We start from the raw sequence: 19,168 nt of genomic DNA on the forward strand, positions 1-19,168 counted from the left end.
GAAGTGACAATTCTTTTAACCAATCAACGGACTGCAGTGTTTCACTCCACCTTTTTGGGTGTTCTTGGCACCCCAACAGAAGGGTCCCAAAAAGTGGGACGGTACAGATCTTATTTGGGAATCTTTCCCGGGATTAGTCTATGAAAACGCCGCAAAATGCGTGCCATACCGAGATGAACCGAGCCGCACCGCTCAGTGGAAATGGGACTCTACAGTACAGGGCTTGGTTGTACCCGCTTTTAACAGTAACGTTGTTTTAAGTGTGTATACCGACATACCGATATAACATTGTGGTTTTTTTTAAGAACTAAAGGGATGGAGAAAATTTAACCAACACTGTTAAAAAATGTTTACAAAGCATCAGCAGCGAGGGTGAATTGGATAAAAAGCAAAGCCCCTGCCGTCGGTCAGTGGCGTGAAGATCTCCCAGTTCTTCCCGAGGGCTTAGTGTGGAAAACAGATGGTTTAAAGTACCTAGGGGTGTTCTAGGAAAAGAACACATAGTGAAAAAGAACTTGGAGGGTGTCACTGAGAAAATAGAGGGGAAACTTTCCAAGTCATTGGAAATGGCTGCTCCCTCAAATGTCTTTTAAAATACCTTGTAGCATCCAAACTGTGGCATCATTTAACCTGTGTAGACCCCTATTAGGCTTGCTTGCCCAAATACAGAGGAAGATGGTGGGGGGTAAGGGGGGGGGTAGGGTCTTGATCACCTGGCCAGCCGGACAGCCACTTTTAGACTCCAGGTTTACAGAAATATTTTGGGTCTTGTGTGGAGAGATGTGGCCAACTGCATTCTCAGACGTGCAGATTTCCTGGGACTGGATGCTGTTCTGTTTTTTGGAATTGATTCTAAACTCCATTTAGTTTAGAATCAACACCTCCATTTCATCAGGGTGTTTTTACCCTTTACCCCTTTTTGAGTGCAGTGTCTTGCAGCAGTGTCACCCCTGGCCTGACAATGGCACTGCTCAGAACAAGGACCCTGTGCCTGCAGCAGCTGGTGGATGCAATGGGACCGGCGTTGGGTGATTTCCGGGCCCTGGGTGATTCCCGGGCCCTGGGCTCTGCACTTTGTCCGGGTGGCAGGGAGGCACCTGGAGCTTTGGTGCCAGAAGCTCTCTGGGAAAGAGAAGAGCCTTCTCATGGACTATGGGCAAGGAAAGGCCAGAACGGACCCTGCAGACCCTTTCCCTGTCATCTCCCTGAGTTCTCTTAAAGGTGGCTCCAACACCATCTGCAGGCCCTTTGCAATTACTAGCTTCCAGGAAACCCAGTTTACAGCCCTGAATCCCATTTGGAATGTGCTAATAAAATAAAAGTTCTTCTTTCCCCTATATTACATTGTTGGCCCATTACACGAAGAAGAGCTTTTTGATCCTTGGATGCTTCTCCTTCAGATATTGAAGAACTGGATCAGGCTGAGCCCAAATAGCAAGAGGATCAAGCTTCATGGAAGGTGACAAGGCACAGGAAGTCAATGTACCATCTGTGGTGTACACAACAGCATTGTGCAGTGTTGTCTGCCTGTGTGATGCTCCAAAATTGACTAAACATTTTTGCACAGCCAGTTTTCTGCATAGTCAATGTGAAGAATAGCTTCATCATCTGTCAGAGATCTGTGCAAGGATTGTGTAATGATGATGGATGTTGAAGAGGTGCTTGCACACTTTGGCTTTCATTTCGCTCTCCAAATCTTCCAACAGGTGCTCTGGGCAAGACTCAAAACTTTTAACAGTTTTTGTCACAGTGACCTCCTCTCTTTCTTTGTTGCCTTAACCATCTGCTAATTTTTCTGATTTTCAGTTGTTACGCGTCTTTGCCCTTCTCTTTTTCTGTATTCGCTCAACTTTTCTTCTCCATTTTTTTTAATTTGGTTTTGGCATGTTGGTGTCTTGATTCTTTCTCCCTGAACTCTAAAATTACAGGTAGAAACCAGCAGTACATTAACAAACATGCTTATTTGCTTTAAACAGATTAAATAAAAAATGATGATTCTTGAAGACAATAACTTGTATTAAAAGTTTGTGAACGCAATTATGTCCGAATGATAGGATTCAATTACTTGCCATTTCATTTTGTCACAACAGAATGATCATGTCACTATCCAAACATTATCATATGTTTTGGTAATGACTGTTTCAGCAGTGACAATTTGTAGTTTTGAGCATAACTAAATAATGCTAGCAAGCACATGGCTAGCAAACACATCTTTAAATAGTTGTGTACTCGTGAAACCATAATATTTTGCATAAAAGCTGAAGAACTTTACATAATTGAAGAGAATATGTGTTTGGTAGTGACAATTTTTAAGGTTACACACTGTTTGTAACTTTACAAATGTTTGGAACAGAAACTTTTGGAATTCTTTACTTATCATGCAGCCATGGGAGACAGAAATGCAATGTTACTTACTGGTTAAAAATGTACGGGTGTGGCTTCAATCTAGGCTCAGCCAAGCCTATAAAACTCTTGTTTTGGTAGGGACATGATTTTTGAGCAGATTTTTTAATTTGAAAATTAAACCCACTATAAATATAAGTCTCTGTCTAAACTTAATCATAAATATCTTTTAAAATACACCATCTAAAAAAATAGGCAGTAACCAATAAATTATGTTGGTTTTTTTTATATTTATTTATCGTATTACTATCTCAGTTAATGCCCTGGCTTTAAACAGATCATAATATAACCTCAGTAAAAATCCATGTCGGAATACTAATAGTTGTTTTGACTGCACTTTGAACTAATTCGGTAAGATACCCCTAATATAAGGAAAATTATAAACAAATAGTGATAAATGATACAATAATTAAAAAAAAATATATATATATTTCTCTTCTTATGCCTGCACACACACGCACAGACGAACGGACACACGCACGCGCGCCTCACCAATCGTCATGGAAACGTCCAACCAAGGTTATAAGGCCGTGGAACTCTCCCCTTTTGCACTTGAACTTTGAACGAGTTGACCTGCAAAATCTCAGCTGTGAAACTAACCTTTGAAAAGCGCTCAAGAGAACTTCTACAAAACTTCAACAAACTTTTGGGAAAGTTCATCTCTAGGAGGAAGCCGAAGAGTCTATAATTGGCCTTTAGCAGACCAGTCATGGATGCCCGTCTCAACTTCTTTTTAGGTAAGACATCAATCTTTTTATGCAGCCTAATTTATCAATTACCTACCTAATCATGCATTTAACATCCTCTATACAACGTTTTAATGCTTTATTAATTCAGAAATCACTGTAACTTTTACTTTAAAAGTAATTCACACCGTGTTATTGGTCCTGTGTGCGAAAAAAACCCTAACTAAATTAGAAATAAACTTTCACAAGTAGATGCGACCTTGTAAAACACTTGTTGAGGTTGTTGTTAAGGGAAAAAAGCAGAGGAAATAACCTAACACTTAAAGTGGTTTAAACAATGTTGTTTTGGTTTTAGAGCATTTCATTTTCTTAAAATTAGCATCGACATAAGAAAAGGTCAGCATACGATATTACGACATGAGCAGAAAATCGAAAAATGCTAAAAATGTGTCTTTCTTGTGCACCATGGAGACGATGGAACAAATTATGATGGAACGCCAGGACGTGATGACGCATGTGCTGTGTAAACAAACAGAAGCACGTTCTTCTGTGTAGATTGGGATCTTGTTCGATTGTTTGGACTGTTGAAGCTTGATTTATTGTATCTTTAGTTTTTATAGAAACTAGTCCTTGTAAAGTACTCATAGCCAAGTCAATAGCTGCACAATATCTGATGTAGCTTTGAACAGGCCACTCTTGAAAAAAGCCTCTCCATTACTTCACTTTTATTTTGGTTGATTATTTGGTTACATACAAAGATTGTTTAAAGGAAAAGTGAATTGTTTGTAAACCCTTGGGATTTTCCACCTCACCGTTGTGTTTTCTGACCTCACAGGAGGTGGCTTCCCCGATGTCGATGATGTCCCAGCCCTCTTCATCCCTGACGTGGAAGCAGTTGAGTATGGGTTTCTTTTAGCAGGTGAGGCTGGGGCTGGCATTCCCCCAGTCATCGACGAGGACATCCTACACATCGTGGACGGCGATGTCAGAGAGGACGAGATGGATGAAGACATCGGACGCCCGCTGGACGAGGATGAAGATGAAGAAACGGATCACAGCAGCGACTGGACTGACGGCTCTGACGGCTCTGAGAGTGAAGACTCCGGGTACGAGTCCATGTACGAAGAAGAAGAGGATGAAGATGAAGAAGAAAAGGATGAAGATGAAGAAGAGGATGAAGATGAAGAAGAAGAGGATGAAGATGAAGACTTCAGACCTTGCTGCCCTCTCCTGCAGCAGCTCCTTCCAGCATATCCACCAGCCCCCGCCGGGCCGCCCATTCCTGCTCGTCCTCCTGCTGGACCGCCTATCCCTGCTGGTCCTTCGACCTCCGCTGGTCCAGAAGAGTCGCCTCCATCCACCTCAGGCCTGGGCCCCTCCTTGAAGAGCATCACGGAGGCGAGTGCTGCAGCACAGGACGGTGCGAAGAGGCAGAGGAGGGGTTCCGAAGACGTGAACGATGAGCAGCCTTTCACCTCCAGACTCAGCACCTCTACACTAAGAAGATTCTGGCAGGCTCCTGTGGAAGACAGCGACTCGGACTGAAATTCTTGCACATACAAGAATACAAATGTTGTCTCCAGTGAGACTGAAGAGTCCCAGAAACTTTTAAGTCAGACAATGAACTCCAAAAACTGCAAAAACTCCAAACTCATCCATTGTGACTCTTTCCCCAGGCGACAGCGTTTATCGATTAATTTCCCAAGTATTTAATGTGGTTGGAGATCACTCAGGTGGTATATCTAGCACCAGGTTTGAATTAATACCTGGCTGCCTTACGATTTGATTGTATTATTGAAGCTGTAGATAGCTGAACCAGAGGTAAGTTCACAATTCTTAACAGCGTGAACACAAATGCATTTCAAATAGTTACTAACCTCTAATTTTCTGGGAGCTCCTGAGCTCTCTTAGGTTCCTCGGGACTGTTGATGAGGATGGCCTGCCCAAACAACCTTTCCCCCCCCCCATCCTATCCTATCCTGTCCTATCCTACCCTTCTTTCTGCATCTTATCCCATCTCCCCCATCCCATTTCAAGCCCAGCACAGTTTAGCAGATGGCTGTTCCGTCATGAGCTGAAGATTTCTGCCTGTTAAAAGGAAGTTTTTTCTTGCCACACTATGATGGATTAATCTGGGCTCTTGTAATATAGCCATAAGTAAGGTCCTTTACCTGCTTTTTGTAAACATAACGATGAGCATGGTCTTGTTACCTGCTCTATCGAGAAAAAAAAAAGTTTTAAAAACTTGAATTTCCCTCGTGATCAATAAAGTATCTATCTATCTATCTTTTGTTAATGTTAACAGACAAAGAGTAAGGTCCTTTACCTGCTTTTTGTAAAGTGTCTCGAGATAACACCTGCTATAAATTGCTATAAATTGATGCTATACAAATAAAGATTGATTGATCAATATATCTTTCTCTGTGGTCTGATAAGAGTTGTATTTTAAAACATGTCTGAGTTCATTTCTTGCACTTCTAAACATGTTTTTCATTATTATCTGTCCGACTAACTCTGTCGGATCTTTATGGGGTTTTGTTTGGACCAAAAGGCCGACGAGGAGAATGAAGACATCCTCATCAAGAGAAGATATTTAAATCCCAGACCGGACGAGAAGGATGGATGACTACAGGATCAGCTGGAGAGCGGGTGTTGCCTCTCGTTTCAGTCGTCAAAGTAAGTAATCCCCTCACTGAGACTACAATAGTAGAATTAGCAGCATAAAGTTAGGATAAGGTCAAACTAACTCTTAATATGTGTATGATGTTTATTATCGGCTAAATCATTTAATTCTTGGAAGGCAGTTATAACATTATATCCAATGTTAAAGGTTCTGTTCACTCTTATTTACTGTTTGTATTTCTGTCTCACAGGGCAGGAGTCCTCGGTGGAGCAGCTGACTGTAACCATGAACCCTATGACTTCATGGCTCCTGCCCCCCCCCCAACCCCCCCCCCACCCCCCCACCCCCTCCACCCCCAGCACCACCCTCTGCAGCCTGCAGCCCATCGATGAGGAACGCCTCGGCACGACCAGCATAGACGGCGTTTGTTTCCAGCAGCTTCCTTCATGCTGGTCTGTTTGAGATTCTCCTCACTGTCCATCAGAGAGTCCGAAACAATTAGAGAGACATTACAGTGAAAAGAAATGTCTTTGTCACTATAGGTTATACTGTTTTACACACTCAAACAGTTTCCTGCAATTTTATATAGACAGATGTGTAAAGAGTACTAACATATTCTGCTCAAGTAAAAGTATTGTTACTTTAATCAAATTTTACTTAAGTACAGGTAAAAGTACCAGTTTAAACATGAACTCAAGTAAAAGTAAAAAGTGGCGAGATGAAAATGTACTTTCAGTAAAAGTTACTTTTTTTTAACAACACACCTCTCCTGTGCAAAAAAGATGCAAAAGCAGGATTTAAATCTCAAAGTTTCTTTTTTAATTGAAGTACAGTCTTTACAAAGATTCATCTGTTCAAATAAACATGTTCTTTTCCATACCATTGACAAAAACTAAATAAAGACATTAATAATAATAATAATAATAAAGACAAAAGATTCAGTTTAAACACACCTTCAGCAGGTAGACCTGCTGTGATGGAGGTGATTACTCGGCCTGCATTAGCTGAAGGAGCACGGAGCCAAGAAAAGAGTCTCTCTGTCTCTCGTCTTAGAAATCGTTCATAGTAGGTCTCTTTATTTTACTCAGTAACAGATGTGATTTAAAATGTAGCAAATAATATTGAACAGAAAACCTACTTCGGTCAAAGTAAAAGTACATATTTTAAAAACTACTTCAAAAATTAAAAGTAGTCTATACAAAAAACGACTCAGTTACTCTAACGTGAGTAAATGTCATTTGTTACTTTACACCTCTGTATTCAGAAGTTATTATTTATTAAATATTTCTTCACCTAGTGCAGTAGTATCATCCTTCCTTCAGAAACCTGATACTGTTTGAGACCTTACATGAATTTATCATAATGTAAGGTTTAAGTTTGTTGAATTTTGATTTTCATTTAAAAATAACCAAATAAAGAAAATATTATAAGTGCAACATTAAAGTGTGTGATGTTGAATCATTTGGTTACGGTTCAATAAGTTTGATGTGTATTTATGCAACAGTCAAAGCCTCTGTTCATCAACAAGGTCAGGCGTTTTGCCATGCATGATGAAGTGTTCATCATGGCAGTGATGTTCATGATGAAGACAGACTGTACGATCCACTGCTGTTGTGCAGTCAGATAGAGGTAGGCACAAAGGAGCGCCTGAAATGCTCCGTTTTGCACCTGGGGGAGGATGAACTGCTCATCATGGAGAGGGTCAGAGGAGTTGTTCAGGATGGCTGTGATTTTGTCCTTCATCCTCCTCTCAGCCACCGGTCCAACGTTTAAGAACTTGTACTCCAACTGAGACAGCTTGAGAGGGTTTGGCAGCTGGAATTACTACGTTTTCTTCTCTCTCACCCTAAACATAAAAAAAACATCAGTGTTTACTGCCTGAGTATCAGCCATATAAATATACTACGTTTAATAGAGTGTAACTCATCATTAAATAAGTGTGTATATAAAAACATGCCCATATTTTGGCAAAACCAGCACTGTAAAAGTGCTGCTTGAAATAAAATATGCATAAAATATTTGTATTTTTTTAATACATAAAAAACGATAACATTTTTAAAGTACAACATTGACTGTTAACGAGACAACAAACAAGGTGCATTGGGACAAAGACGACAGAATATAAACAGTAAAGGTTGAAACATTTTTTTGTAACACCAATAAAATCACATAAAAAGTAGGTGAAATAAGGCATGGTTTGTTTTCTTTTGTAATATGCAAAGACAACTAAGGTGACGTGTGATCTGGATGTCCTATGAAGAAAAATGATAACACAAGTGTTGGATAGAAGGTGAGGGGGAAAAAAAGGTAAACACACTAAATCTCAGATTAACATACATATAATACAACTAATGAAAAAGCACTATGATAATAAATAGATGTGTGTTTCTCTTTAGGGAAACATTGTAGTCTCATACCTTTCATGACAACCGTTAATGAGAAGGTTGGTAAACTGATTTTGTGTTGTGTGTCAACTTTTTACAAAAACCGAACAAAAAACCCCCTGGATATTCAACCTTAAATTGTCTGATAGAAAACCTATTTTTTTGTTGATGCAAATAATGGAGGCTGGGATGGATAGAAGAAATGTGGAAGCAGGTTCATAACATCATAGCCCAAAGTTAGTAAATAAAAAAAACAGGACAAGATAAAAAACCTTGTAGGAAGTGTAAAAAAACAAACAGATTCAGTGTTGATGATGTTGCTGTGCAGTTAAAACCATCAACAGAGGCTTACAGCTTTCCTTTCTCTAAGACTGGGAGACGCTGCGCCCTCTGCTGGTTTGTCAGTGTCAGTGTTGGTGTACAAATCTGAAGTCGGTTTAAATGTAAAGACTGTATAGGTACGCTTTATCTATATTCATTTCGCTCACATTTTCGGATAAATGAGGAACTGTTCAAAACACAACATTCAAACAAGATGATATGATGACTTTGATCGCTCACGTTAATGTTTGTGATACGAATTTATTTATGGAGAGAAATTCTTAACACACTTAACAACATCCAAAGGTATCTCTCTCTCTTTTGTTTTTTTTTTGCTTAACTACAGTTAAGCCGAACACTGATATAAATAATGTGTTTTCTAATTATTGTTTATGTCATAAAACGAGCCGCATGAACACGCACTGATCACACTGAAGTGCGTGTTGCAGCGTTTGCACTGAAACAACAGAATGACTGCGTAAGAGACTGTTTTTAGCTTTTGGTCAGTTGAGAAAGATCATGGTAGTCTGGTTGGTGAATGTGCTTACACACGGCCGGTACAGTGAAACTGCGAAGGGCTCATTAAATCCTGTGTATTCTTTTCATCAAAGAAGCAGTCATAGAAGGATACAAATAAGACAACATAATAAGGTGCAGTTGCAGTTCTAAGTGCATTGGCAATCAGAAGCAGCTGATCAGTCACTCTTCAATCTTCAAACACGTTGTGACCACCTGATGCGCTCTCTTCTGAAGTGTGACGTAAATCACAATCATACAGTATACTGTATGTTCCCTTCATGCTTCTATATAGACTCCAATTAATCAGCTGGTTTTGATAACAGAAGTTATAGTTCATGGCAGTATTAGTGGGAGTGGTCAACAATTACATTTAAGATTTTAGATGAAAGGATTCAAAGGCAAACATCTCATGATTACTTAATACATTTAGTCAATACATTAGTTAATTTACGTTTTTATTCTTGTCTTTTCAAAAACAAAAAAATATGTTTATATAAACATTTTTTGTTGAATGTATTTTTAATGTTGTGCATTTAGTAAAGAGTGTATGTGTTAACATTTTACCAGAAAACTGGTCAATCATGGGTGCTATGCATGGTCTGCTTCAAAATCCAGTAGGATAAATTCCAGTAAGAATAGATAGATGCTTCAAACGTCCATATGCACGGTCAAGCACATTTTTGAGCATATGCACTGTTAGTGAATGAGGCCCATGATTATTATTATTCTTTTATTTATTTTTTTTGCATTAACTGCATGTTATTATTGTTTCTGTACAGCATGAAGCAACGTGCAATAATCTGAGGGATGATCAAAAGGAGAGTACAGAGGAACATTCTGAAACCTTTTTGTTATTTTTCCTCGGTACTGGCTTCCACAAGTTTGACAACCATGTGAGGAGTTTGTGGGAAAATGCCTCTCACAGCTTATTAGAATCAAAAGAAGAGTGGTTGAGAATTAATTTATCATTAAAGTGGCTGAGCCTCTCCTGTGTTGACATGTGAACATTTCTTTACCAATGGTTAGTGTCTTCAATGAGCTTAAGAAGCTCAGTCTTTAGAGTCACTAATACTAACAATCAAATGTAAGAAATAGGCCTACAATATGCACCCTATTATAAAGTAGCATGATGCGTACATCTGTATCAAACTTTGAAAGAAGGGAAACCTAGGTAGTGCTCTACTCTAAAGCTTAAGCTAAAAGATAGACCAACATAAAGAAATGAGCAAAACTGCTTACAGTATTGAAATGGAATCATAAACTCTAGATCTCATATTGACTTATTCAGAGCTGGAAAGAGAATGTGGTTGGATGAGGAAGGCTAAGTATTTATAGCATCTTATACGATTATGCTGCTAAACACTATACAGAGCCTCTGCAGAAAGTCAGAGAAAACTAAAAGAAACCACAAAGGGGAAGACAGAGGGTGGGGAAGACATTCATTTAAGGTCGAGTCTTAAGTGTGGCCAATTTAACAAGGACTGTAGCATCTGCTACATCTACCAACTGACTTTCCACTAGGTTAATTGATCCCATGTACCAAAATGTTTCCAGTGAACAGCTTGGAACAGTCCATGAGACATCTCTGAAGGAGAAATGAAGATAATTAGCCAGTGAGTATTCATAGGAGAAAAATAAGGGAATGAATTAAGCGCAGCCAATTTTACCTTTGAAGAGCGTCTGGTCAAATAGTCGAGCAAAAGTTAGCTCTCTTCTTGGTGTATGGAGACACATTCAAGCCACAGTAGGTGCCAATGAACGTTTCATTTTTACTTATAGGGAACTTCAGTTAAACCTAAGACTGATAAATTATAAAAGGAACAAATGGTTAAGAATCAAAAGGTTGAACGTGGGAACATGATTTCATTGTGTTTAATTTTCAAAGAACTGATGGCAGAATTTAAATATTTACAAAAGAAAATATATATGATCTGTACAAAGAAATATACATGCAGATAAAAAATGAACGTAAAAAACCCCAAAACAAACATGAAACAAAAGGAATTGGAAACAAACATGACAAAAAAAAAAAAGGACAAACGATGATAAAAAAAACCCTAAACTGAGGTATACAGTCCAAGTGTCTTTCATGGCCGTGTCACACCTTTCAAATAAATAAAACAAAAGGTAGCAGAGGGTGTGGTCCTCTGTTATGTGGAAATAATAGTTTGAATGCAACATGTCTAGACCCTGCACTGGATGAGTGTGCTTAATTGTTGCTGTCCTGTTCTTATACATTTGCAGGACAGGAAACGTGTCGGACTAATATCCATTACGTATTCACTGTTTCAGGATGGTTTATTTTTTTCATAAGGAAAAGGAGTTTATTCATAAATGTTTTGGCAACAAGTATCTGTACAGAAAATCAGAACAGCATTTACTGAATGATGTTCAAAATCTCAAACTCGATTCACCAAATGAAACTTTCTCGCCGTTGTTATGAGGAGCACGACAGACCGCATGAAACGTCCTCGACTACCGAGTTGAACTTGTGTAAACAATCCTTTCACATGGTCATAGAATACCTAACTAAGTCAAGTGAACCATAATCACAATTAAACAGATTATTAAGTTCTATAAAGCGAGCGAAACTTTGGTGTACCAATACTACAAAGGCATACACTGCAAGACGTGTTGAATGAGTTTGATCAAAGCATAATGATTGTAGATGTGACCTTTCACCTGGCCTGGAAGTCGTAACACTCAAAGATCAAATAAACACAAACTACCAGCAGTGCTTGCAGTACCAAGTACATGCTTTTCTCTAGATTTATTACAGATACAACAGATGTCTTCATAAATAGTTGCATAAAATGTTAAAGCCGCAACATTGCACATGATAATCAAACATAACATACAATGAGTGCATTTACAGTCATTTGTCTCCCTCTCTCCGAATTCACTCCCATAGAGTTTGGCAGTCACTGCTGCCAAAGAGGCTGGGACAGTTTGATCTCCTGCCATCCAAAGCAGGAGTCCAATGTGAATGTCAGAGGAAAGAAAGCTGAAGTTTATATACATGGTAAGGCTTAAACATCTCATATCTGCGCAACACAAGTTTTGTTCTAGAAAAAGCAAACATGGATGTCTATTGTTTCTTCTCAGAGTGGGACAGTGCAGCATTGTTACTTGCAACATGGTCATCATGGTATCTTAGATAAGGTACATTATATAAGCGCTGCCATCAAAAAGCTCTGATTGGATGTATAAATGTCTCAATAAAGTTACTGTCTGTGTGTCTACAGAGTCCAAAGTGGCACAGCAACTTTCAACCGATAAGCATTTTCTAGAGGTTTTTTTTTGAAGTTTTTTTTTGAAGTTTTTGAAACATAGAGACAGACGTTTTCTTTTACATTGTTTCTATAAGAAAGAGCTGCTTCTCAAAAGTCTTTGAGTTGCAGTTTTAGTGTAAAAGAGCAAAAAACATACAACATCTGTGTCCCTCTAGCAACAAGAGGGGGGGGGGGGTGTTAGCATCACACGCCGCGATGCAGTGGTGTCAAGGTTGAATCAGTTGGCTCTTTATAATCAAGTTTAACTCTTGCAAAGGAAAATAAATTACTTCATTTTTTTTTTTTTATATATTTGTTCATTTAACTACAAAATCTTTTGAGTTGAAACCAGCAAGCAGCAGTAGACAAGGGCATCCAATAATTTACGTGATTGGAGAGAATTCTGTTCTCTAGCGACCTGATTGGTTTAGGACCTCGACAGGTCTCGATTTAATATTGGGAAAGGACTACCGATCAGCATTCTGTAAAGGAGGAGAGAATCAGCATTTGTTCTTTTCGTTTAACCTGTAGTCCATAAAGCCTCAGTGCTCGACAACAAACTGTGAAGGAAGTCTTGATTTTCCTGCTTTTGTCTGCTGTGATCAGATAGAAGGCAGGAGGAGTTGAAGTTTGGATATCCTATCCTTTAAAGTTGGGGCTGAAGGCGACTTTGGATGAAGCTTCTGACTCCTCCCATGGCGCGGGCATCGGTCTGATGTTTCCTCCGGTCTATGAAGGAGATGAGGCGAGACGTGTCCAGGCAGCCCTCTGCTCTGGCCCTGCCTTCAGCCGTACTGACCTGCAGCCACGGCTCCTGAAGACAGAGCCCAGCAGGAGGCCTCCTGCCCGGGTCAGCTCTAAGGAGCAGACAGATGAAGTCCCGAGCTTCCTGGCTGACGCCCTGGAAGTAATCCCTGGGGAAGCTGAAGTCTAACTGGCAGATGTTCAGGCAGGTCTCCTCTGCACTCTCATCGAGGAAAGGGGAGGCACCGCTCAGCAGCACGTAGGTCACCACTCCCAGACTCCACATGTCAGAGTTCAACGACACCGGCTCCCCAAGGACCAACTCAGGGGAGGCAAACTCAGGGCTGCCCAGCAGAGGGTGAACGTAGTGGGCGCTGTTGAGCTGGACAGCATCACCAAAGTCGGTGAGTTTGACTATAGGCTGGCCACTGGTGCCGGTCACGAGCATGTTCTCAGGCTGGAAACAGAAAGGACACAGGCACCATTAGTGTTGCCATGGGAGGAGTCAGAAGCTTCATCCATTATTAGTGCAGTCAAACCATCACTTAGTTGCAAGTTGCAATTTTAAACTTCAATACGACACTAATAAAGACACTGAGCATTGTTCGGAAACCATGGCAACAAAGAAAAAAGAACTCCTATGCACTTAAATCGGGTCATTTTTATTCTTTTTAAAAAAAAAAAATGAGTGTGGTTGTGTCTGGATATGCGGAGAGAGTTCCCTCTGTCCTATGACACACACACACACACACACACACACACACACACACACACACACACACACACACACACACACACACACACACACACACACACACACACACACACACACACACACACACACACACACACACACACACACACACACACACACACACACACACACACACACACACACACAGGACAGACAGGATGAAGGCGCGGCTTCCTTCCTGCTAATTTGTGTGAAGGTTTGGCCCTATTACTAAGTTCTTTTGAGCGTAACATTTACAGCCTCATCGCTACGTCAACTCAACCACTGCTGCTCGCTGCCTCTCACTCGCGGCAGCGACGCGTTAAAGATCTGACAAGAAAATCTGTTTTTCATAAACTGTGGTATTTTAAAATGCGAGTTCTTTGCCATAAGGGAGATAATATAATTTTAAAGAACGTGGTATCAAAAAACCTAACACTGTTGATATGTAGACAACCTAACATCTTTAAGTATTGAAGAGAAAAGTAGGATGTAAAATCAGGTTGATGCCTTTAAGTCTGGAAACACGTGTTCTGACCTCACCATGAAGACCAACTTTAGATGCATGTATGAACAAGCACAGGAATAAAAACTACATCCAGCTGACTTACCTTCACATCCAAATGTACAATCCTGCTGTTGTGAAGGTAGTGTAAAGCTTCTAAGATGTGGCGAAGGTAACAGGCCACTTTCTCCTCCGTCAGATTCCCCCAGCTGACAATGTAGTCCAGGAGACGACCTTGGTCGGCCCTGAAGCGAGAAATCACAATAACACGTCAGAAGGGGAGACGGAGGGGGTTTCCTCAGGATTTACGAAGCTAATGCTAATGCTAGCACGTATGTTTTTGAGTTTCCTTCTACAACTCACATCTCCATGACGAGGGCGTAGCTGGCGGGGGTTTCATATGTGTCTATCAGACTGACTATGTGGGGGTGTTGGAGTCTCTGGAGCAGATTGAGTTCCTGAGTCACCATGTCCCGTCTCATCAGCTTCTTGTTCACGTGTTTGACCGCCACTGTACGCTTGGTGCCCCGCTGGTCACAGCGCTTCACAACAGAGAAACGACCCCTGGGGAAAGAGAGGACTCCAGATGTTAAAGGTGTGGTAAGCTTTTAAAGGCAAGTTAAAAAAAAAAAAAACTCTTCAATTGGCCATATGGAGATGTCCCTTCTCTTGTAACTGTACCAAAATTGGAGTATCACAGATGAATTAGGTATAATGGTGAGTCTGTTACCTGCCCAGTTCAACCACCTCAGTGAAGTGTGACTCAAAGTTGTCCTTCCAGCTCACTCTGATCCCATCGCTGGACATGGCTGTAAAGAAGAAAACAACAAAATCGATGAATGTCCAAACCGAGCACCTGCGCGTCCTGGTGTCGTCTGACGTCATCCAGTGGCTCTCTTACCCAACACTCTGAGGCTAGCTGATGACGCTACGCTGCCCAGCTCGTTTGTGGCGACACAGGTGTAAACGCCATCGTCCTCAGAGGCGACGCCAATAATCCTCAGTGTTGCCTCGCCAGTATCACTAAAAAAAACAAAAACAAACAAAAAAAACACGTTCATTGAGATCACATTTCAACATTGATCTCATTTATCAGTGACAGTTCTGCTAACTGGTAAAAACCAGTCAACTGCGCTGAAAGAAACACGTGACAGACAAACCGCACAGGAAATCGAATCAACTAAAAACACGATCTGAACCGCAGTTTGTGATTTTCGCTACATTTCTCATAAAATATAAAACATTTTTTCCTCACAGTGGTTAAACCTGCCCATGTGCTCTTACCTGTAGGTGATGCTGAAGTGTCCGTTGTTGCTGAGGTTGCTCTGGTTGGGCCCTTTCCAGGTGACGGACGCCCGGGGTCGACCACAAACCTTACACCTCAGCGTGACGCTCTCTCCGTTGTCGCATGTCACATCAGTCAGAGGCGCAAGGAACTCTGGGGGAACTGAAACAGGACGGACTGAAGTTTAATTCCTGTTGAAGTCATTAATGAGTGCCAAAAGTCATCACGACAACAATCAATAGTAATTTAAATAAAACAAATAAAAAAAAAAAAAGCTTTTTATTGGTTATTGATGTTTGCAAAAACAAACAACTAAGTAACACTTACCATCATAGATGTAGTTTGGATTTAGAAGCTGAAAAAAAGGAAAAGGATTGCCATTAGATCAAAGAACGCAGCACGCTGCAGAAGCGTCATGATGTCGAGTTGTTTTCTTAGAAAAGCTGCTCCTCTCACCTTTACAGAAACTTTATTAGCCAGGCTGTCTCTGGATTTCCTGTAACCGTTTTCCAGCTTGCTCTCTTTCTTTGCCTCCTTCTCCTTTTTCTCAGATTTTTTACGGATGCGCAGGGACGTGTGCCAGGATGAAGACTTCCGACTAGGGGACACGAAAAACGCATCGAATCAAATCAGAGTCAACTGAGCGAGGCGGTGACACACGTGGGATCGAGCTACCTTGTTGAAAACTAACGTTGTGTTTGGGGAATATTTTGAGCTGAAAACTCCCAAACCCTAATGTGGATGAATGTTAGCTGCATCTGAGACACCCGATATCTGAAGTGATATGTACAGTATGGTTCATTGTATTGATCTAATAACAAAGTTTATTCACCTCGTCATATCATGTTTTCATGAATAATAATTGTATAAAACAGACGAATGATTCTTATTGATAGAAAGCCGCAGAACTGAATAGAATAAAAACTGCTTTGTGGCTGACATTAATTGTGATTATTCTCTAATAAGTCTTTGAGTTCTTACTTGATGGTTCCCTCAGGACAGTCGGGGATTATGGATGAGGTGTGTCCAAGCACAAAACCGGGGATCCAGCCCTCGGCGGCGGGGCCCTGCTCAGTCGCTGCCCTGAAAACCAGGAACATGTTTTGCTGGTTGCTGGCCAAGATCTGGACCACCTCGCCCTGAATAACGCTGATTTCATCCTCCTTCACGGCCATGTAGTCCTGGGTCACCAACATGGTGGATACGCTACTGCTGCTGCTACTTTCACTCTGCAGCACAGGGACAAATCGTAAACATTTTAGAATGCTGAGCACCTCGTCACAATGTCTCTTTGTACTTTACGTTTCAAACTCTACATTTAAACACTTTTGGGATTAACTTTGAATTTGCCACTTTGAACTGCATGTGTAATTATGCTTCAGGTGAGAAGTGGTGAAAGACCATGTCAAAGCAGAAAACAAACACCAGAAAAGATAATCGATGACTTCCTTGATAAAGTCTTCAGAAAGGATTAGAATAAAGTCAAAGAGTGAAAAACAGTGATTTGTTATTTCATAATTGACAAAACAACAACAACAAAAAAGAGCTGAACAAAGAGAGGCGGGGAAAAGTTGAAGAGTTCTTTTTTTCACTCGTCTTTGCTCTGCCGCTCAAGTCAAAGACAAGAAATGTTAAGTTGAATGAGAGGACTTCTTTCGAGTACATTTGTAGGCGACCCACAAACGTCAGAGGTTAGTTGCAGGAAAGTAGGTTTCAGTGACACACCATGAAGACAGCAGGAAGTGAAGGACGGCCAGGAGGAAGTCAGGTGTTAGTACAAGCTAACATAAGAGTCAGAAATTTAGAGAGCGAGTCTCTGAAGCGCTGATTTAGTTCCACTAGTGAGGTTTTGAATCTGGAAACATGTTGACAGAGGAAATATTTGTAAAAGATTGTCTTCAGAAAAATGACCTAAAGCCAGAGAAGATGATGTTGAAGAGCAGTGAAGGTTTTTCAGAGATGCGTAGTAGGGGACAGATTAGTAGAGCTGGCTGCAGCAGATCAGAAGACAGCAGGCAGACAGAGCAGACCTCCTTCTGCCTCTGTGTTAGTAAGTGCTGTTCTGGGCAGGAAGTAGTAGTCTTACCCCGTTACTCTGGGTGGACTGAATGGACTGCTCACTGGCCGATGAACATGTACTCATGCGGTCGGCTTCCTTGCTGTGCGTGGAGTGTCTGTGGGACTGGTTCCCAGATCCAGAGCCTGTCTGGATCTGGTTTGAGTTCTGACGGACTGGAGTCTCTCCTGCCTCCCCCGGAAAGGTGAATGAGCCAGGCCGGCTGGCTGGGGAGCCTGGCATGGAGCTCCAGAATCCTGATCCAGACTTCTGGCCTGGACTGGGAGGGGGAGGAGGAAGGCCCTCTTTGCCAAAGGCAGGCGTGGCCAAAGGCGTGGCCATAGGGGACACGGCTCCTGGCCGTGGTTTGGAAGTGGGTGTTGAGGGCATGGGCCCAACTGTGGCACGGGGAATAGGGGCTACAGCACTGGCAGGGGCGGGGGCCTGTGCTTGGTCTTCTGGGGTCTGGAAGGGACGCTTGCCCTGTGGGCTACCCCCTGGAGGCAGTTGGGGAGGAGGAACAGGACAAGGGGACGAACCTAGATCATAAGTGAGTAAAGCTCAATCACATTTGCCGTTTTGCTATTCAAACCAATTTCACACAAAAAAAACAGATAGATCTTTCATACCTGACATCTTGCTGGGGCCATCGGGGTCGGCCCCGGGATGGTGGCGTAGGGGTTGGGGCAGACGGGAGGGCTGGGGGATCCTGGATGGACGACGGGATGCACCCTGGGGTCCTGAAGGGACGGCACCACCCTGGGAGCTACAACCTCCGACTCCAAGAGGAGGAGTACTGCTGCTTCCAGCCGGAGCTCCCAGGCTGGCCACACATGACCCACCACTGGCCCCCACATGGTTCCTCTGATATTCTATTGGTGAAGTCAGAGCTGTCATAAGGTACAAAAGAGATGAGGGTGGCCATGTTGCGAATGTTAGCTTCTCTAACACTAATCCTCTGTGCTCGTATGCATGGCTGTGGTTGTGTGTGTGTGTGTGTGTGTATGTGTGTGTGTAAATGACCTTACCGTTGAGGAAATTGAGTTGGCTCTCGAGTATCTGGCCTATCTGAAGGGTCCAGACCTCACGCACCCCTGGGTGTGATGAGTGGAGCACAAAGGACTCTACGCTGCTGTTTGCCGATCGGGAAGTGAGAATGAACTTGCAGGGATCCCCTTCAACGTCCTCCTCTAGACCCAAACAGCTGACCTGTGCCAAAAGAAAGTGTGGATAACATTCCATTATCTATTTCTGTATTAATTAGAACTGAACTTTCATTACTATGTGTATCTGTACTCTCATTCTTCCTGCCTGGCTCTTTGTACAATGACAAAGCTAAAACAAGTGGATCCAGTAAGGACGTGGTTAACATCGTTTTTTATATTCTTCTTAATTTTCTACAAAATTCCACAAAGGACACCAGGTGAGTCCAAAGTTTTAGCAAATTATTTCTATTTATATTGAATGACAAAGAACTGTTATTGGAGTATCATTGAGAGAATTCCAAAGTAACAGCATCATTAAGCAATTTCAGTATTAAATCCAAGCAATATCTTTTCCTATCTTTTGTCCTTCTTGGACTGAAAAGACTACCTACAAAAAGTTTGTCTAAACCAGTCGACAATAACTTAAAAACT

General features: G+C 41.5%; 2 protein-coding genes and 1 long non-coding RNA gene across 6 annotated transcripts in view; 1 reads left to right on the forward strand and 2 right to left on the reverse strand.

The window, feature by feature from the left end:
• Positions 1–2,947: 2,947 nt before the first annotated feature.
• LOC306839491 lies at positions 2,948–4,006 on the reverse strand. Its single transcript, XR_013781204.1, has 2 exons — positions 3,918–4,006; positions 2,948–3,132 (listed from the first exon to the last, which is right to left on the reverse strand). It is a non-coding gene; the product is annotated as an uncharacterized lncRNA (long non-coding RNA).
• On the forward strand, positions 3,022–5,501 carry LOC306839485 (uncharacterized protein). The gene is made up of 2 exons (XM_079368216.1): positions 3,022–3,140; positions 3,925–5,501. The coding sequence occupies exons 1-2, from the start codon at positions 3,113–3,115 to the stop codon at positions 4,632–4,634; spliced, it is 738 nt and encodes a 245-aa protein (XP_079224342.1). The 5' UTR covers positions 3,022–3,112; the 3' UTR covers positions 4,635–5,501.
• Positions 5,502–11,669: 6,168 nt separating this feature from the next.
• The window catches only part of LOC306839477 (triple functional domain protein), a 77,417-nt gene continuing 69,918 nt past the window's right edge, over positions 11,670–19,168 (reverse strand). For 3 of the 4 annotated variants that reach the window (XM_079368206.1, XM_079368204.1, XM_079368203.1), the window contains 12 exons: positions 18,560–18,740; positions 18,161–18,421; positions 17,562–18,070; positions 16,457–16,704; positions 15,932–16,073; positions 15,803–15,830; positions 15,475–15,637; positions 15,092–15,213; positions 14,921–14,999; positions 14,554–14,754; positions 14,297–14,435; positions 11,670–13,409 (listed from right to left, as the gene is read on the reverse strand). In XM_079368206.1, the coding sequence (XP_079224332.1) occupies positions 12,855–13,409; positions 14,297–14,435; positions 14,554–14,754; positions 14,921–14,999; positions 15,092–15,213; positions 15,475–15,637; positions 15,803–15,830; positions 15,932–16,073; positions 16,457–16,704; positions 17,562–18,070; positions 18,161–18,421; positions 18,560–18,740 (2,628 nt within the window). In that variant the 3' untranslated portion in view covers positions 11,670–12,854. The remainder of the gene's footprint in view (positions 13,410–14,296; positions 14,436–14,553; positions 14,755–14,920; positions 15,000–15,091; positions 15,214–15,474; positions 15,638–15,802; positions 15,831–15,931; positions 16,074–16,456; positions 16,705–17,561; positions 18,071–18,160; positions 18,422–18,559; positions 18,741–19,168) is intronic. The other variant, XM_079368205.1, reaches the window with a different exon arrangement.

Source organism: Symphodus melops (assembly GCF_947650265.1).
Source record: "Symphodus melops genome assembly, chromosome: 18".
Classification (NCBI taxonomy): domain Eukaryota; kingdom Metazoa; phylum Chordata; class Actinopteri; order Labriformes; family Labridae; genus Symphodus; species Symphodus melops.